This window comes from Anas platyrhynchos, chromosome 16 (assembly GCF_047663525.1).
Source record: "Anas platyrhynchos isolate ZD024472 breed Pekin duck chromosome 16, IASCAAS_PekinDuck_T2T, whole genome shotgun sequence".
NCBI lineage: Eukaryota > Metazoa > Chordata > Aves > Anseriformes > Anatidae > Anas > Anas platyrhynchos.
Genome location: NC_092602.1, coordinates 11416118 through 11435065, shown reverse-complemented (window position 1 = coordinate 11435065; position 18948 = coordinate 11416118). Strand labels below are relative to the sequence as shown.

The 18948-nt window shown below is 42.4% G+C and overlaps 1 protein-coding gene across 26 annotated transcripts in view; it reads left to right on the top strand.

The window, feature by feature from the left end:
• FBRSL1 (fibrosin like 1) overlaps window positions 1-16124 on the top strand; it is a 519307-nt gene extending 503183 nt beyond the window's left edge. For 18 of the 26 annotated variants that reach the window (XM_027469944.3, XM_027469934.3, XM_027469945.3 and 15 more), the window contains 8 exons: window positions 1550-1621; window positions 2201-2239; window positions 3136-3207; window positions 4533-4665; window positions 8695-8778; window positions 10411-10494; window positions 11518-11758; window positions 13804-16124. In XM_027469944.3, the coding sequence (XP_027325745.1) occupies window positions 1550-1621; window positions 2201-2239; window positions 3136-3207; window positions 4533-4665; window positions 8695-8778; window positions 10411-10494; window positions 11518-11758; window positions 13804-15037 (1959 nt within the window). In that variant the 3' untranslated portion in view covers window positions 15038-16124. The remainder of the gene's footprint in view (window positions 1-1549; window positions 1622-2200; window positions 2240-3135; window positions 3208-4532; window positions 4666-8694; window positions 8779-10410; window positions 10495-11517; window positions 11759-13803) is intronic. The other 8 variants (XM_027469937.3, XM_038187647.2, XM_038187648.2 and 5 more) reach the window with 4 other exon arrangements.
• The last annotated feature ends 2824 nt before the right edge of the window (window positions 16125-18948 follow it).

Genomic DNA, 18948 nt, shown 5'->3' with positions numbered 1-18948 from the left:
AGAAAAATGATAGGTTGAAAAGTGAATTTGCCAGTTTGGCACATTATTTTCCAGTTTTCTAGAGGAGGAGTTGAACTGCTGGGCAAAGCCACTGAAGTCTGTTGCGTTGTTACTGCATCACTTTTCCATGCGCTCTCCCTCCCAAGCTGTTTGACTAAAGCCTTCATAAACACTACAGACCCGATGACTTAGTTTTGGCACACTGAATCCTGCACTTCTTGCTTTCCATAGCAGAGGTCTTGGTTCTGTTTTTCCCCTTCCTGTGTCAGTTGCCGACAGCTGTGCGTGTAAATGCACTGCACATAAATCCAGGCTGACGGTAAACTTCTCAGTTAGTTTCCCGAAGGCATTTCTCACAAGCTAAGAACTTGAAAAGGTCAGAAGTATTCAGTTTACTTTGCTGGAGGAAGCTTTCACATCTTTCTCCAGGGGACAAAGGGACAGGATGACACCATGCTGTATTAACATGTTGTGATCTTGTAACTCTTGCCTGTATGATAGCCGTAACTTATTTGCCACCTTACATATACCTCAGCTGTCAGACAGGCCCCGAGAGCTCCCATCTGCCTGGGGAACTTGTTGACTTACCTACACGCACACAAGAATCCTCTTTTTAATGAATCTGGAAGTTACGTAGTCCTCGACAAATTAAAACCACCCACACCCATGATTTTACTCATTCCTCGTACTGTTTGAAATCTGCCATAATTTGACCTACAATGTGAGTCCAATAACCGCTTGGGGAATGAGGTTTCACCCCTTTGCACTCAGCTGTGTGGAGGCACCAGGTGCAGTTGCTCTGGGAGTGGGAGATGGATGAATTCCAGAGCGAGAAGACGAACGAGTTCTTGGGGATCGTCTAGGACAGGGCAACAGGTGGGATCCGGAGGAGGAGGAGGAACAGGGATTCATTCAATGAGGTGTTTAATTCTTGCTGGAAAATGATGGGATAAACAATGCAAAGCTATAAAAGACCCACAAGCACCTTCTAAGGTTTCTCATTTTGTCTTGTCAAAGCAAATAGATGGGCTGTTGCCTTTGTAAGCATTGTATCATCTCGCCCCGGATGGAAAAGGGGCCACAGTCCAATAGGTGGAATATGGGACTAGGAGTGCTTGAATTGTTCCGTTCCTGACTGTGATACTGGCTGCTGCCTGAAACATTGAGGGAATCAATCCACCTCTCTCGTTTCCTCTCCTACTGGCTGCCTGTTTTTTTTTTTTTTTTTCTAAAGAAGAAGCTTTTTGGGGCGACGGACTGTCTCTTCCCATCCACTTGCATACTGCATAGCACGATGGGGTTGGGATTTCAACTGGGGCTTAGGGGTGCTGCCATAATACTGTTACTGCTGCTGAATAATAATCGATGACACAGTGGTTAAATGCTGTTGGCTGTCAGTAAAAGATAACATTTAGCACTAATGTAGCAATATGCGTGTTCAAAGCACAGTATAAACATGGACTAATTAATGCTATTAACATCTGATAGAGATGTTAAATTTAATGCTGGTATAATAGAGTTTTATTCACACTCTGTTCTTGTCTTTCAGACTTCAAACCCTATTGATGTAGCAGGTAGACCAGGCACAGTCCACCATACACTGCTGCAGAAGACTCCAGGGGTAGGCAACAATATATAACCTTCCTTTGGGCTTATCTGGATTTACAGTAAAACACAGTGGTTGCTCATTTAAAAGAGAGAGAGGGCAGCTGATGAGTAAATTTGCCTTGTAGACTATGAACATGAAGTCAGGACAGAAGTTTCTTTTTCTGGTGAGACAACAGTAGCATCAATACAAAGGGATGTATTGACTTCTTTAAACAGAGTCAGAGGGAAATGAGGCAGGAAACCCTTTCAAGATCCTTACCTAAAGCATCACTTGGAGAGTAATTTTCTGCATTCTTTTTTATGCACACTTTTATTTCAGAACAATTATAAAGTTCAGAAAAATGTGGGTACTGTTCAGTTGCTGGTATGAAGCTGCTCTGTTTGTCATAAAATTTTGCTGAGTTTGGTGCAAGGAATGAAAGAGAAGTTTTAAGCCTGATTTAAGGTCTTCAGGTTTTCCTTGTCACTGGGGACTTCTCTGGAACATTGCTTTCTAAATGCTTTTACTTGTTCAGAGGAAGGAAATTCCCCACCTTTCTGCATATGGGTAGTTTTAGAAAGACTGATTGTTTTATTTCTGCTTTTTCCATAGGTGTCAGACCCTTACAGGCCTCCAGTAAGAGTAAGTAAGGTTTGTGGGGGATTTTATTTTTATACATATATATATATAATATATATATTTAAAATATTGTGCATATGTTTTGGAAATCTAACATGTTGGTAGAAAATTTCAAGCTCATCCTTTATTTAAAGCAAAATGTCATAGTTAGCTCTTAGCTGCTTCTGATTAATAACTTTGAGGTTGAATCCCAACCATATTTTGCATCCATTTGTGTGCATTAATAGTTGACAGCATGAAATAAGGGTCACAGAAATTAATTACTTTGAGCCTGGACAGATGTTCACAATTGGTCATATTCATGGTGGCTTAGGTCAATGTGTTTTATCTGTGCTTCTGATGTTCCATAAGAACACTATAGTGGGTACTGCAGATCAGCTGAAAAACAACAACCTATTCAGCTGTGGCACTGCTCATCCCTGGTGGTTGCTTGTCAGTACCCTTTTCCTTCTCCAATGCAAGCATTCATAATAGTTGCTTATGAGTTAGCATGCAGACCCTGTGCAGCAGGGATGAATGAACAGGGCTCTTTTCAGGAACAGGATGGTTAACTATCAGCTCCTTTCTCTTCAGCAAGTCATACAGTTCTCTGCAGCCATTTATTTCAGTTTATGAAGGAGGGAGCACAAGTATGAGAGAGCAAGGCAGGGATCTCAGGTCCCCATGAGATGAGGAAGATATCCCACATTCTTCCTGTTTCTTTCCTTCTTGATTTAAACATCATCAGCTACAGTACAGAAAAAAAAAAAAAGAAAAAAAAAAACAACACATTAATCACCTATTGTGCCATTTCAGTACTCAGCCTTTCTCATTGCTTAGCAGACTGTTTGACAGTAAGGGAAATGAAACATTCTATCTGATGTAGATGGCTAACAAATTAATCTAAATTCTTGCACTTTCCATTGCAGAAACCCGGGAAGTGGTGTGCGGTTCATGTACAGATCGCCTGGCAGATCTACCATCACCAGCAAAAGATAAAGGTAATTCAGACAGTTTATGGAACAAAGCCAAGTCTCTTAACTTACATGTTGTATTTTAGTGACTAATGAGGAGGAAACAGTTACTGTTGGTGATCCTTAAGCTTGCTTGCATTGACTAACACTTTCAATCCTTCTGATGTTTGTTCTGTCAACTGTAAAGTTTATCTGAGGGCAAAGGAGTTGGGTTGAAGGGTAGCAAAATGAGCAGGAGATACTAAGTGTACAGACAAAAAGAGAAGAAGAAAGGGAAGCAGGTGATAATTTTGCTCCAAATCCAGCTTTATACAACGTGTACATGTTTAATGTCATTTCCCTTCTGTACTAGTACCTCCTGTGGAATATGGAGTATTACCCTAATAAAAATGAAGTGACTTATACTGTAAAGAACGTTTTATCAAGTGTAGAGCAGCCAAGTAGGTTCCCAGGCTTCCTGCATTGCACTGAAGATGGGGGAGCAGAGGGAGTGGCTTAGAAACTCCAGAGGTAACAAGACATAGGTACACTGGGGTGCTTTGACAGGCTCAAAACTCCCTGTGGCAGGCAGAATAGCAAATAATATGACTTCTGTAGAGTGGTGTTTTTTTTTTTCGTAGTTCCTGCTGTAGGTTTTTGACTTGTTAATAAACATTATTAAGTGTTTAAGTGGGTAGATCATAACTAGTGCCTCTACAAGTTGTGTGTGACCTTTTTATTGTTAAGTAAATATGTCATCTTGAAGCTGTATATTTCTCAAGAGACATACATGTCTTTGACTAAGGTGCAGTTCCTCAGGCTGAACCATGCTCACTTCTATAGGGGAAGGATAAAAATAGCCTCTGGAGGAATCTCATAGTCAGTTTTCTTCATCCCTCTCCTCATGCCTTCATGCTGAGTTGTGCTGGCTGGAGGAAAGACAGTCTAGGAACGTCTCTCTCTTTCCAAACTGGAGAAGCAAAACAGACGAGTCCGTCACCCAGCTCCCAAGGCTTCTGTCGGCAGCTTTCCGCCTGCAGAATATTTTTTGTCAGGCTGAGACTGCCGACTGATCCCGCTGTGCAGCGCGCTCAGTGTATCATGTTGCATGCTCCAGTGTGTGTGCTGAGGGGCTGAGAGCTCACTTCAGACCTTATTCATGTGGACGAGGCAGGCAGCTGAGAGGCTGTGGAGTGAAATGGCCTTATAGATGCTGTCAGAGCGCGGCTGCAGTACGTGACCAGAGACGCTGCTGTCACTCTTACTAACTCTCCCTGGCAGTGCTAAGCAGGAATGAGCCTGAACTCCCTCTCTTTTCTCCCATAAAAAAAAAAGGAAATGCATAATGAGACTGCTTTTGTATCATTTGACAGCAAATGCAGCTGGATCCCCACAAGCTAGAGATAGGTGGTAAACTTGACCTGTTCAGCAGACCTCCTGCCCCTGGCGTGTTTCCAGGCTTCCATTATCCACAGGACCTTGCCAGGCCTCTGTTTTCTACTACAGGTAAGGGAGGATCATCATTTGTTGAAAAGACAAAACAAAACAAAAAAAAGTCAATGTATTTAACGTGTGTCTCTACAGCTATATATGCCTCAAAAATTAATGGGAGAAATATTCAGAGGGGTGTGGAAGTACTGAGGGCAGTTGTGGGCTGGGCTCTACGAGCAGAGCCTGTGGTCTCCAGTACAGGTTCCTCCGTGCATCACTGAGATTTCAGTAGTTGGCCTTTAAAGTCGGGTCTGTGCAGCTGGTTCTTATGTGCCTGATTAATTGACTATGGAGGGATTTTAAAAAGCAATTTTGACAAAACACTTGAAAATGTTTCCCTTGCGTAGGATTGGAAATGGCCCTGGTTTCTTCCATGCTTTTGTATTTGCTGTGTTCTTCTTCTTAGCTCCTCCATTCAGCAGGTGGTGTTTATTTTCTGAATACATGGGGTTTTGGTAAAATGGAAAACTATGATAGCAACATTGAAAAATATCACAGAAGGTATATTTGTAAAGCATTTGTTTTTTAAATGTAAAATTCCCTTATATGTTAGAAAGTGCAGCAGTCTCCAAGGCTCGAAACGGCATATTGATTTTAAAAAGAAAAGAATTAACTACAGTATATGTAGATAAATTTCTTTGTGATATATTGAGGAAGTAATTACAATGAATCCAATTACAAAAGTTCAGAGAGCTTCATTGCGCTATTCTTGATGTCTGACCACAGGAGACTGCAACTCTGACATTCTGGTTTTGGGGGTCACAGGTGCTACTACTCATGTTCATGTCCATCTACCAGATGTTTTTGTTCTGTTCCAAGGGCCTAATTCCCACCTGGACTTAAACAGATTTTCTTTCTTTGTTTAAGATGCTTAAGTCAGCCTTCAAAGTCTGTATCATTTCATATGGTACAACTTAGCCCCTTTTGTATGTAATTCACTGACAGCAAATTCAACTTTCTTTCCTAACTTAACTCTGCTTTTATGATGCAGTATTGCATCATTATTGTTGAAGTGAATGAGATTAGAAGAGTTACGAGTTTTGTCCCAAGCATGACATAAAAGCAACAGAGTTGAATAATCAAGCTGAAACCGCAGTGGGAAATGACTTTTGAACGCAGATGTCAGACGGTCTTCAGGAACTCCACTAGTGGTTCAGTCTGTCTTTCAGCCCTTACTTGTGGATGGAAAATCTTAAACATCACGTGCAAGTTTCCACCACATACAAACATTGCTGATACTGACTGTATATTGTAGACTGCTTCCCCGAATTTTGCTCTTCTCGTCTTTGGTACTTTAGTAGTACAGGGCCAAGATATATCTTGCATCTGTTGGAAGCATAAGCACAGCTGATTTACAAACTTCTGCCTGTTTTCCTATAGCAGCTGTTTCTTTAACACTGTCTTTAGTCTGTCCTGTCTTGTCATTACAAGAATCTTGCTTTATGTATGGTTTTATTACTCAAGACTATGCTGGACAAAGTGTACCCTAACAGGCAAAAGCAGTCTGTTGAATCAAAGCACCAGTCTAATCGGTGTCTTGAGCTTTTCCTCTTACAAAGATGCAAGCATGGCTTGCTTCTCCATTCATAAAAGCAGGAGGGAAATAGTATGGAACAGATACATTAAAGAAGGTAAATTAATAAAAAACTTTTGCGGGAGAGAAACAACCTTACAGCAACTTGTCCATGAGTGTATTAATCACAAGAGCCATTACATGGTAAATCTAGGTAAAGAGTGCTATCAAAGTGAACAAACATTGCAGCTGTAATATATAGATGAATAAATCTTTTGCTCTGCAATATCTGAGGCATTCTTTTCACCTTATCGAACAAGCATGTCGTTGATGTGAATCATGGGTTCTGCTGCATTGCCTAGTTACTGTAGGAGACATAAGTTATCTTAGGGCCACCTGTCTTCAGGACGGATGTTCGGCTGCCTGGCAGATGCTATATTTAATAACTACCTGACAGCCTGCAGTGCTGCTCCTGGCTTTCTCCGGAGGATTTTTTATTATCAGCCCATGTAGTTGAGTTTGTAAGCCGTCTCCTTTGAAGAAATCTCCCATCCATTATACACCTTCTGAAATCTTAAAGGATTAGAAAGATGACAGTCTCCATCCATCTTGAGGCATTGGAGCAGTCAGAATGTTTATAGATAACTTCAGGTCTCATTGCCGTGGTCTCTCTTAAGTTTCCTCAACTCATTTTCTGGCTGCTTAGGTTCGTGGTGCCCAGGCTGGTGAGGGATGTGCAGCACTGTCTCCCTCTCAGGCTTTATAGTCTGCTCATGTTCAGAACATGAGTGTGTTTTACAATGACTGTCTGTTACTGGACTCTGTCGCCAAGTAAAACCAGGTACTGGACTGACCATCACCTCCATAAAACCCTGTTCAGGCTTTGTTCAGGACACATTTTCTCCTATGTGCATCGATTTCTTTCCTGTGTTTCCCTCCACTTTTGCTATGACCTCCTGTAGTATTATCAGCACCAATTATATATGGTAGAAACTTTGATTTAGAGATGAGGGGGCAGGAACTTGCCAGAGCAGTCACCAGTAGAAATCATTCACATGGACAACAGATGAGGCAGAAAACTGTGTGATGAAGGTGACGGGAGAGCTTGAGCACCAGGAGGAGAAGGATCATATAATCCTATTTTCTATAACAGAAAGTTACCACTTCAGAAAGCAGTGACTGGGTAAGCCAGCTGTTAGTGAACAGCCCGTGTTCATGCCCAGTGTGACTGATGATGTTTGCAAGAGTCAACCTCTTGCTCTCTCCTTTTTACCAACAGAATACAAGAGAAGAGCACTGAAAAGCTTTGTTTAGGTGTTGGTCTGTTTTGCACATGACGTAGCCTGTCCTCAGGAAAGTGCTGGTTCTGTCATTGAGTGGAAGTACTAGTTTCTAACAAAATGGGAGTTAATGCACAGGTATGGCAGATTTTGCTTTCTGCAAGGGAGGCAGAGGTTGTGTTGCATCCAGACAGGATCTGAAAGTTACTGTAGTTGATAATTCGGCTTTGCCTGTAATATGGGAAGCCCTGGCACAGAGAAGGCACCGAAAGGATGTTCACAATCTAAACATTTGCAGACAGCTGGACTTGTCAGTGTAATGCTGGAGCCACAGAAACATTTTGGTTCATACATCTGAAACAAATATTAAAAACTAGATTGCGGGTGTATCCTGAAAATCATCTGTACTGATCTTAGGGGGCTAAAGTCAGGCCCAGGAGATTCCCCAAACACACTGTCATTTGCAGGATACATGGGAATTGATCTTCCTCCAAAACCCATGTATCCCCATGCCAGGTGACACCAGTGCTTTTCACAAGTTGCAGTTGCTGTTTGGTGTGTGTCTGCATACAAAAGAAGCAAATCTTTCATTTTCTGCTCTGGTTTTCCTTTATGAAGCTCACCTGAGCATGGACTTAGTCCACCTTGAAATGCAGGACAGACCAGCTTATCTTCAGCCCATTCTTTCACCTTACCTCAACCAGACATAAAGCAGTGTGCTAAGCAGTGGTGTTCCTTTCCCCTGGTGCAGCATGGCACCATGGCAGTAAGCAGGAGAGGGAAAAAATATCGCGGGGGTGGCTGTGGATGCAGAGACAGATGTGAGAGCAAAGATGGGGCTCTCATGGGAGACGCATGATTGATGTTCCCTGCGTTCCTGTCATTAACTGGTGTTTCATGTAGACTCTAATCAGTCACTTCCGAGCACCTTCTGTCTGGGCGCATCACCTGGACTGACCCTGTTTAGTGTAAACACAGAGTAATGACTGAAAATGCCAGACAAAGAGATTCACTGCCCCGTTATTACAGGTGAGCAGCAACACTCAGTGCAAGGTCTCCTCCTGCCTCCTAGTGCTGACAGGCTCCTTCAAGGAGCACTGAGAGAAACCCTGCCCGTAGCCATTTGGGGTCTGCCCCTGTCCCACCCATGCTGTTTAAATCTGACCTGCACCTTTGCATCTGGTTCTTGAGTTTGATGGCCAGGACCTCTGTCACTTGCTACTGAACTAAAAAAGGATTTTGTTCTCCCAGGTGCGACACATCCAGCCACCACACCTTTTGGTCCTTCACCTCATCACAGCAGTTTCCTGCCTACTAACCACTTGGCAGGTAAGTGTAAGTAAGCCCTGCCTTCACCTTTATACATCTGACCCAGTCCTGGCTCTCAGCACAGTCCTGCCTGAGGCACAGTGGCAGTATCAGAGGGAGAGGATTAGACTTTCTCAGGGATGAGAAGCTCGCTCAGAAATTGTCCCACCCACACCAGCTTCCCAGCACACCCCCTCTGATCTCCTCCAAAGGAGAGGAGCAGGATTAGCAGACCCTCCTCTTTGACAAAGTTGGGTATTACACGGCACACAAGCTGAAACCTGACCTGTAGAGCCCTTCCGTGCTGCTGAATGTGCCCAGGGAAACGGAAGAAATTTTATTTCAAAGGTACCTCAAACAAGCCATAGCTTAAAATGGGCTCCTCCATGCCCTTTCTTACCTGTGAAAGGTTCTATATTAAAGTTCAGTGAACGGTTCCTGGCAAATAGCTGTTCTGCACATTTTTCCAGTCTTTCAGTTTCCTAATTGGCACTAAGTAGGGCCTGATTTTCTCAAATTTCCTCATTTTAAAAGCTCACAAGCAGCTCATTGCCAATTAAAGTTCAAGTTCTGTTGATTAATGTTTTAGTAACACTCATTCAATCAGTACATGCAGCATCCCACATGACCCAGTAGACTTCTTTCTGTTGCGAATACCTAGATTTACATCAACTCCTGAACATTCTGTCAAAATCAACTGTATCTCTACAAAGTCACTCAACTACTAACTGCAAAGGGAAGGGACAAGAACAGCTATTTCAAAATAAGTAAATAAGTGAATAGTTGTTTGTGGAAAAATCAAAGCTATTTGTGCTGTTTGCCCTGATATTTTAAATATAAGAATATGGGGAGCACCTCACCTCCTGTAGCATGGAAAGTTAGAGACTTTAAAAAGGCAGCCAAAAAGTCAGTGGACAGAAGGAGGAGTTGTTTAGAGGTGACCAGTAGGAGAAAAACAGGTGTATCTGCACGTTTTAGCCCATAGCTATCTTTGGAGTGCAGAAACCTGAGTTGGGCACTCAGACCTCTTTTGATGATGGGTGCCTCCAGTAAAAAAACAGGCAGGACTTTTTACAAAGACAAGTGCCAGTAAATCTAAGGCTAAGCTATCATTTCCACCACAAGGAAGATATTATGGGAGAGGATTTTGGCACAGACCCACATGTTTAGTTGCTCTGTGGATGGATGTCCATAGCAGTTAGCTTAGGACTGTCTGTGTGCACCATTACAAAGAGGGTAGAAGGTCGTACACAGAAACAAGAGTGAAACAATGCATCTCCTCAATATGCTGACCCAGGAGCTGCTGATGTTCCTCTTTCAAGGCAATTGCAATGCTGCTGCTATTACAGCTGATAAGGAAGGAGAGTTTCAGCTTAGCAGCAGCCACCATAATTTCAGCTATTCAAACTTAATTTCTAGCTCCCCTCTGACTAGCATACAAAAGTTTATTACAGCACCTGTTTGCAGTGTGAGCACTGAATCCCTTCTCCATTTTAACATGCTGGGAATTTTCTGTGCAAAGAACCTTGCAATGAGAAGGATCAGCTTAAAGTCTGGCCTAATCCTACTTGGATTCAGACCGTTAAGAAGGGGAGGGGTGCATTTCATTCTCCAACATTCTTGGCTAAATGCCTGCTAAATCCCTGTTTGCCTTTCCAGATCCATTTAGCAGGTCAAGCACCTTCAGCGGCCTTGGGAACTTAGGCAGCAATGCCTTTGGAGGATTAGGCAGTCATGCTCTGAGTAAGTACTGGCTGGGTTACTGCAGACAAACATCCCTTCCAGAAAAGCCACATGCTAATATTTACAGCAGCTGGTGGTAGTTTTTAAAGAAGTTTATTTCCTAACCTCCATTCTCCTATCTGAAAACACTGCACCTAAGATTTCCAGGTCTCTGCGGTGGGAGCTTTTCTGCATGTCACAGACATCAATAGGTGTGCTCTGTGTCTCCTCACTGCTGAAGGACGTTGCCTTGTGTGTTCTGAGAGGTGCTGGAGCTGCATGACCCCACTGAGCTCTGGTACCCCATGGGCATCTGAAGTAACACCCTTCAACAGTGAAGATGCACGGCGGAACAGCTATTGATACTTCTCCTAATTCAGCGTGTAGACTTTCTCTGTAACCATTGTCTGGAGTTTAAATTACCTGTATAAAATGCTTTTACTTCAAAAACATGTTACCTGTAGGCAAGACATGCTTGAGAGCCACACATAAGAGCATGCTTTTGCATCTCATGGTGCAACAGGAAGCAGTTGAAGATTGATGGAGGAAAATCAAGTGACTGTTCTAAAAAGCCTACAGCCAAGCTCTATTTTATACACATACATACATACCACCAAGTAGTCTGGTTTCTTTAACAAAAAAAAAAATCCCTGAATCCTCAGCTGCAGGCAGCTGATTGCTTGTAACTACCCACAAATTAAAGTTTCTGCCAGTGAGGGAGCTGAGGAAGAATATTGCTTTTGTGCTGGAACCCTTGCTGGGGTGGGGGGAGAAAAGGAGCTGGGCGTTTTCTGTCATTTCTGAGTTATTCAGATGTATAGTGAAAGCTTCCTCCGCAAATAGCCTTAAAAGAGCTGGTGGATCTTCCACCCAGTGCCGGAGGTATCTCTGACCACCTGCTAGTAGCTCCCCCTCACCATGAGCTCCACATTAAAAAAGCCTTGAAAGGACAGCTCTGGATTAATTAGCGTTGTGCAAAATGCATGTGTAATTATTTGGTTTTAATTATTTTTAACTGTTCCTCCTCCCCTGCCATTATTCTAGCTCACAACAACATTTTTACTCACAAAGATGGCCCAAACCTGCAGAATTTCAATAATCCCCATGAGCCATGGAACAGACTCCATCGGACCCCGCCGTCCTTCCCAACACCTCCGCAGTGGCCCAAGCCGACCGATTCTGAGCGAAGCTCCTCGGTGACAAACCACGACAGAGACAGGGAGCGGGACCGAGAGCCTGAGAAGAGAGATCTTTCTCTGAGTAAAGATGACAGAGACAAAGAGAGGTGAGCCACATGTGCTTTTGATTCTAGTCTCTTTTTCCTCTGTTTTTTCTTATTTTTTCCTTTACCACCAACTCCCATCTTAAAATCACCTTCAGAGCAAAACATTGCTTGTCTTTGAAATATCTGATAGCTCTGTCCCCGAGATAAGCTCAAGTACCAGTGACACAAAAAGAAACCTCTGCCTTTTAGGATTTGTCCTTTGTGGAGATACAGTAGGCTAGTCTTTACTTCCCCACTATCAGGTTTCAAAAAAACACCAGGTTGAGGAAATGAGCATGTCACTGTGTTTTCAGGGTGCACATAGCTGTTTTTAGCAGCTTCCTTTAGGAGTGCCACATATTCTGAATTCCTGGAGGTGGTATTGTGATGGGTCCTTTGTAGACAGTCATAGCTCCCATTACAAATATGCTTATGAATTCAAATGTTAGCTGGACATTAACAAGGTAAAAATGCAAATGCCTGTATCTGGAGCAGTGTGTGTGAATCCATTAGCAGATCTGATTTTAAAAAATTGCACTGTAGGCAAGCCCTTATTAATGATGACAGGACTATATCACCTGAGCTATAGGTACTTCATTAGCTTCCAGCTATATGATTTTCAAGCTGTAAAGCTCTTTGTATTTCAGACCCCGGTTGTCTCCAACAGGCTACTTCTTTGTAGGCAATAACAGCCTGCAAACCTCAGATGTGGGCATTTCACTGCTGATCAGGGTTTTGTAGTTTGCCTAGAGTGCTTTTAATGAGCTCTTCAGGCAGTGCCTGTGAACAAGATTATATAGAAGCAATAGGCTGAAAATCATCTTGCTTTAAATGTTAAACTGTCTGACACGCTTGTATGGATAGTCATTCAGATAGGAAGCTCCCTTGTTGGCTTCAGCATAAATCATTTCCAAAGCAAGGTTACTTCACTTCCAAGAGTGTTCACTCAGGGGTTAACATCTCTATTATATATGTATTAATTCAGCCAAAGCTATCCCCAGCATCCTTGTTTAGACATGGTTTTAATAAGCTACATCCTTGACCAACGATTAGGACTACCACAGGGAGAGAAATCTGGGTTAGCAAATGTAATCATAAGGGATAAATACCCACAGAATTACCCAAAACACCTCCAGTTTACAGCAGCATGATTCTTCTGGCTAACATGCAAGCCCAGCATTAAAGGTAGGCATCACTGAGCTCCTCAGCTGCATAATGCAGTTCTCTCAATCCCACCATCACACTTTGTGTTTAAAGTGTTTATTCAGAGCAGAGTGCTTCTAAAAGGTGAGCATTATTTATTCACTTAAAGACATGGGAGCAAGTGCAACTAATTGGCTTGCTCACAGAGAGGTGCAGCTGGAAACATAAAGCCCATTCTCATGCCTTCTTCTAAACAATGGACATTCTCATCAAACCCCTTGTTCCTCATAGCAGGCCCTCTCGTAACAAAGGCCAGTCATTCATTTTCTCGGCCTGTGCCGGAATTTTTTGCTTAAGCACTTAGCTTAACTGCCAAAACTGACGGCAACACAAACTTTACTGCAGCCCCATAGAAAAATACCCATCATGTTACAGCTGCTTCTAGTTGATGAGGCTGTTTCGTGAAGGACCTTCATACATTTCTGTACGTTTCCAGAACAGTTCCATTTTGTGCATCCATGTTTTAGGAAAGGAACCACTGTTCAAAGTGTTATAGCCAAGAAAACCATTGTCTGGCAGCAAGATGTGCATGTAGGCATGCAATAATCACCTTTTTTTAAAAAATAAGCTGTCTAGACTTCTTTCTGACATTTCTTAGTGAACTGGCCTTTTTCTTAAGGTAAAATGTTCTGCTCTTTCAAATGCATCCCCAATTTAGTCCCCAAACTTGTAGATATTTATCTTTTCTTTTTTTTTTTTTTTTTTTTTTTAATAGAACCTAAAGGCAGGTAGTTCATATCATTTAGTGCAGAGCTTTTCAAATTATTTTCTGAGCAACCTCAAATTATGCAATTATGCATGTCCAGCATCACATGTATGTTTGTTCACGTAAACCCAAGGATGTGTCTGCATTCTTTTTACAGAGACCTCATGGATAAAAACAGACATTCAAACAGATCCTCACCGGCATCAGCTCCAGTGACACATCAGATAAGCAATCTCATTCGCAGCAACAGCCAAACCTCCAGTGATCCTATCAGGCAGGTTAGCCTCGGTGAAAGGGAAAGGTCCAAAGAACCCGAACGAGAGCACCCTGACCGGCTGAGAGAGCCGCCCATAGCAGAACACAAGATTAAAGAGAGCCGTTCCCCCGTGAAGGAAACTCCAAGCCATGATAAGAGACCCTCTGAGGACAACACAAAGCCAGTAATCCAGTCTGTATCCCCATACAGCAAACCTGCACTAAGTGAGAGCTTGAAGCTTACCAATCTAATGAGCAAGGACATGGAGAGAAAGACAGAGCTTCCCAGTGACCTCCAGAAGATTAAGAATGACATCAAAGTCAAAGAGGAGAGGAAAGAAGACAGTGATGTGCTGGTGGTAGGGTCTGAGCCTTCGCAGCACTCCCGATCCGTGGAGCATCCCCCACCACCTACTTTGCATGGATTGTCATTGCCTCCCTCAATGGCTGCCTCAATGCCTATCTCCATGGGCAGTGTGCACCAGATGAACAACATGAATGTCCTGGACCGCAGCAGAATGATGACCCCGCTCATAGGCATGAATCCTTTGTCGGGAAGAGAGAGGCTGCCACATCCTGGATTTTCTTGGGACCCGATGAGGGACCCATTGCGAGATGCCTACCGGAGCTTAGACCTGCACCGTCGAATGGACTTCCAGCTCCGGACGGATCCCATCCATAGGTTCCCTACCACCTCTGGATTTTACGACCATGAGCGTTCTTACAGAGACAGGGAGCCACATGACTACAACCATGAAAACCTTCTTGAAGCCCGCCGAGAGCAGGAGCGGTTGCGGCAAGTGGAGGAAAGAGAGCGCTTGCACTTACGGGAAGAACTTGAGCGTGCCAGAATGCACCACTTGCACTCGTCCCCTATCGAAAGCCACCTGGCACACGTGCCATCCTTCATGCCTCATTTAAGCGGGATGCATTACCCCAGACTGAGTCCATCCACTGCCATGCACAATGGGATTTTAAATAGGAACCCACCAACTGCAGCGCTGAGCGCCCCACCACCTCTTGTACCAGCGAGCAGCACCAGACCTGCCTCCCCACGCAGGACTACTCCACTCACAAACTCAGAGTCCAGGGACTACTCCCCCTCTAGGAACCCCAAAGAAGTAGAGGCACGATAGTCCCCAACATGGAATTTTAAAGTCGCCTGTATATAAAACAAACAAACAACAACGACAACAACAAAACAAACAGAAAAAAAAAAAAAACAAAACACACAAAAAAATGAAAAACAAAAAACAAACCTTTTACAAAATGCACTGCTGTAAACTTTTTTTTTTTTTTAATGTAAAATTTGTAGAAGTTAAGCACATTTCCATAAATAATGGGGTCGGGGATGCAGACTTTCCAACAAGAAGGTTGCTGAGAATGGGAATTTAATATATAGGTATTGATTTTTGGTTTTGGTTTTGTTTCTGTGCTAAAAAAAAAAAAAAATGAGTTAAAAATAGCAAGTTTGTACATTTTTCCCAAATGTGAGAAACATTTTTAATGGATTTGTATTTTTTTTAATTTTGTGCTCTTTATTCACTTAAAAAGAAAAAAGAAATTTTTGCTTTTGTCTTTAGTTAAATTTGCATTTAAAAGGCCTCAGATCCTTAAGAAAAAATACCCAGGGTTTCTTAAAAGTATTATTTATGGAAATACTGTAGTTTTACAGTCCACTGTGAGGTTCCCTTCTGAGGCCAATTGATCACTTACCTTGGTACTTTGGAACCGAAGTTACAGATATATATTAAAATATTAATAATAATAATAATGTACAAAACTGTTTGTTTTTTGCCTTATTATATTATGCAGAAATTTAAGAGGAATTTTTTTTGACTTCTTGTTTTAAACAAAAAAAAAAAACAGAAAACAAACTGTAAATATTCTGTTAATATAAATGTACACCAATATTAAATTCTTAACATAGGTAGACTTTATAAAAATGGTTTCTAGAACCACTCTGGTTATTTGTTAACATGGTTACAACTCATACTCTTGTCACAGTCAGAAATTCACACTCAGAAAGCTAAGTACGGCATATATACTTCAACTATGCAAGAACTTGGAGGCAGGTCTTAGCGGATGTTGGGGGGAGGAAGGTTTAAAAAAAAAAAAAAACAACCCAAAAACAACCAACTTGCAACTATGGAGACAGAATGGAAATGGCATGTGAACAGGAAGAAGAATGATTGTGTTTAACAAAAAAAAAAAAAAGAGAGACTGAATTTTTTTGTACAAACACAAGGGACAGTTCGTCAAGGAAAGAGAGAGACACACGCTCCTGGAAGGGAATTTTGGTTTCCTACTTTTCAAGCTGGCAAAGCAGATGGAACTGGCACAGTACCATGCGGCAGACCCTTTCCTTATTTTTTTTTTCCTTTTTTTCTCTTTTTTTGTGTTGTGGGCAGGATCGCTGGCAAGCAAGGACAATTTTCCGTGGACCCCTTGTGCTAATTGTGCAGTGTTCTTATTGGAATCTGTATACAAGACAAAGTAGAATTTTAGGAGTGCAAAAAAAAAAGTCTAATGGTTGATTAAAAAAAAAAGAAATTCTGATATATTATCTATAGTACATGAAGACCATAAGCAAATGTTTGTTTCAGTGTGGTTCTGCCTTGAACTGCTTTTTGGCATGATTTATTTTTTATTTCCAATTTTACTTTTCATCCATATGTAAATTTTGCCATGTTTTACTTGCTGTACCATCCCCCCTCCCTTATTTTATTTTTCAGTGTCCATGTTTTATATATCCTGGGCTTTTTCTCTCTAGTTAATTCAGCCATCCGCTACTATTTTCTTGGCTCTGTAACTCTTGTTTCCCCCCCCTCCCCATCCTCCCCCCTGCACCCCCTGTAATTTTAAACATTCAGTTTCCTTGTAGATCAATGAAGATAAATACAACATTGATTTTGGATGAAAAAGGTAGTCGAGTGTTTGTGTGTCATGGCCAGCGCTGCCGACTCGGAGGCTAATGGTTTATCGACAGCGCATCAACGCCCCGGTGCTGCAGCGGCTCGGAGGAAGGGGTTGGTGCTGGGAGAGGGATTTTATTTGGTTTGCAGATCTCTGCGTGAGCCTTTCCCCTGTTCAAAGGGGAAAGGAAGGGGAAAAAAGGGCAGAAAAGAAAGCACAGCCTCGGTGCAACAACTTGTTTGCAGGGATTGTGCTGCTGGCATAACTACAAGAGGGTTATAGCCTGAAGCACTGTTCTTCACGTGTGTTTCCATTTGCTTCCCCAGCTTTTTTCCGTAGGCTGAGAGCAGACATCTGCAGGGGGATGGAGAAGTGCTCCAAGCCCCATCGCTCTCAGTAACTGATTTAACAGTGGGCGACTGTGCTTTAACAGCATGTTACAGCTTCTGTTTTTAAGTTTGTGTGTGACTAAATTACCAAGCATAAAAAAATAAAATGAAATAAAATAGCAGGGTCCTTAATCTGATGAAAGGAGGCTTAAAACAAAATAGGCATTAAAAATCAGCACCTGCTCTCCCAGCTGAAATTGGAGGAACGTATAACACATGGTGGAAGTGAAAAGTGTGTTGGACTCAGCATAAAGATGTTAGGAATGCTGGCTCAGGGGGACTGTAATTCTCTCCCTCTGCTATTGTCCAACATGCCATCATGCTTGACATCCCCTCTAACACAGACCTGACTACATGAACCTGCCTAACTTCTGTAAAAAAGGGCCCATGGCTGCATCTTCCCAATGCAGATAAGTGTGAACAAGGGGGTTGGTAGTGCACGCTTCAAAAAATATGAAAATGGACTGTACCCTCTGGAAGCATTTGGTCCATGTAAGATTTGAAAAGTGAGCATTAAATCAATGCCATGCTCCCGTGGCATTCCTGACGGATTGCTTATTGCAGCCACACCGGTGCCAGAGGAATTCATCATAAGTGATGTTGTGGCAGTCTGAATATTAAAAGAAAATCAGTGGTTTGCCATTTACTGTATTAGGAGGCATTGCTCTTACACTTTCAGAGGATGACCCATCAATAATGCTGCACTACCATGGGATTCCTGCAGAATTACGCAGGGCTGGGTATCAGCCTTCTCACAAAAAGGTTCATCATGATTAATGGTATTATTACCTAAACAGAGAAACTAATTAATTCAGCCTTACTCCTATAAGCTACACCAGCTGAGCCTTCTTCTGTTAAAAAGGATTGTAACAGAACTTCCTGGGGTTTATGCATTTCTACCACTGTTGAGCTTTCATTTTGTGCAGTTTTTACCATTTTTATTTTAATTCCAGCTCTCTAGAGACTTCTCTCACTCACGGGCAATGGGTGGGATTTAGCAAGTAAATGGTGGGACAAAGAAGATGGGATTTGCAAGTTCCATGGCTTACCTCAGGCAGTCTATATTTTAAAAAAATGCTCAGGAAAGAATGAGAGACAGCAGCTCTTGCACTTGTTACCTTTGGTCTGAGATGTGATGCAACGCACCACTGCAGCTTGGTGGGACGGGATGGACTGCAATCTCAGTGAAAGGGCCAGCTATGGACCGGGCATTAAAATGGGAATAACCAGGAGATCGTGGGGAGCAGGAAAGAGGCAATATGTAGTGAAACCTCAAATTACTTGTGAAGAATGCTTTATTTTATATATATATATATATATATTTTTTTTTTTCTTTCACAAAAAGATCTTCTATTTCCCTAAAGAGTAAGTTTTATTGCCTAAAATAAGTAATGGGAAATCCCAATTCCAGTCTTTATAGATAAGCATTTGGAGTTAGTTGTGGGTGACCCAAGTTAGAAAAACAAAGCACTGACACAGGGGTACCCAAGGGCTCCTCTGCAGCCTGAGCTGTCACCATCAGATCTGCAATGCCAACAGAGTCTGGATCCGGAGAAGGGAAAGCACAAGAAGCCAGCTAGACAGAAATGCAAGATCCTGATAGCTTGGGCAGGAGACGCACCAGCTTTGCTTTGGGCAGACTAGCAGAAAGAGAGAAGAGGTAAGCCAGAGAAGAGGTAGGCCAGAGGTACACAGCTCCAGCTAGCCCCAAGGAGCCCTTGGAGGTGAGGAAAACAGGACTG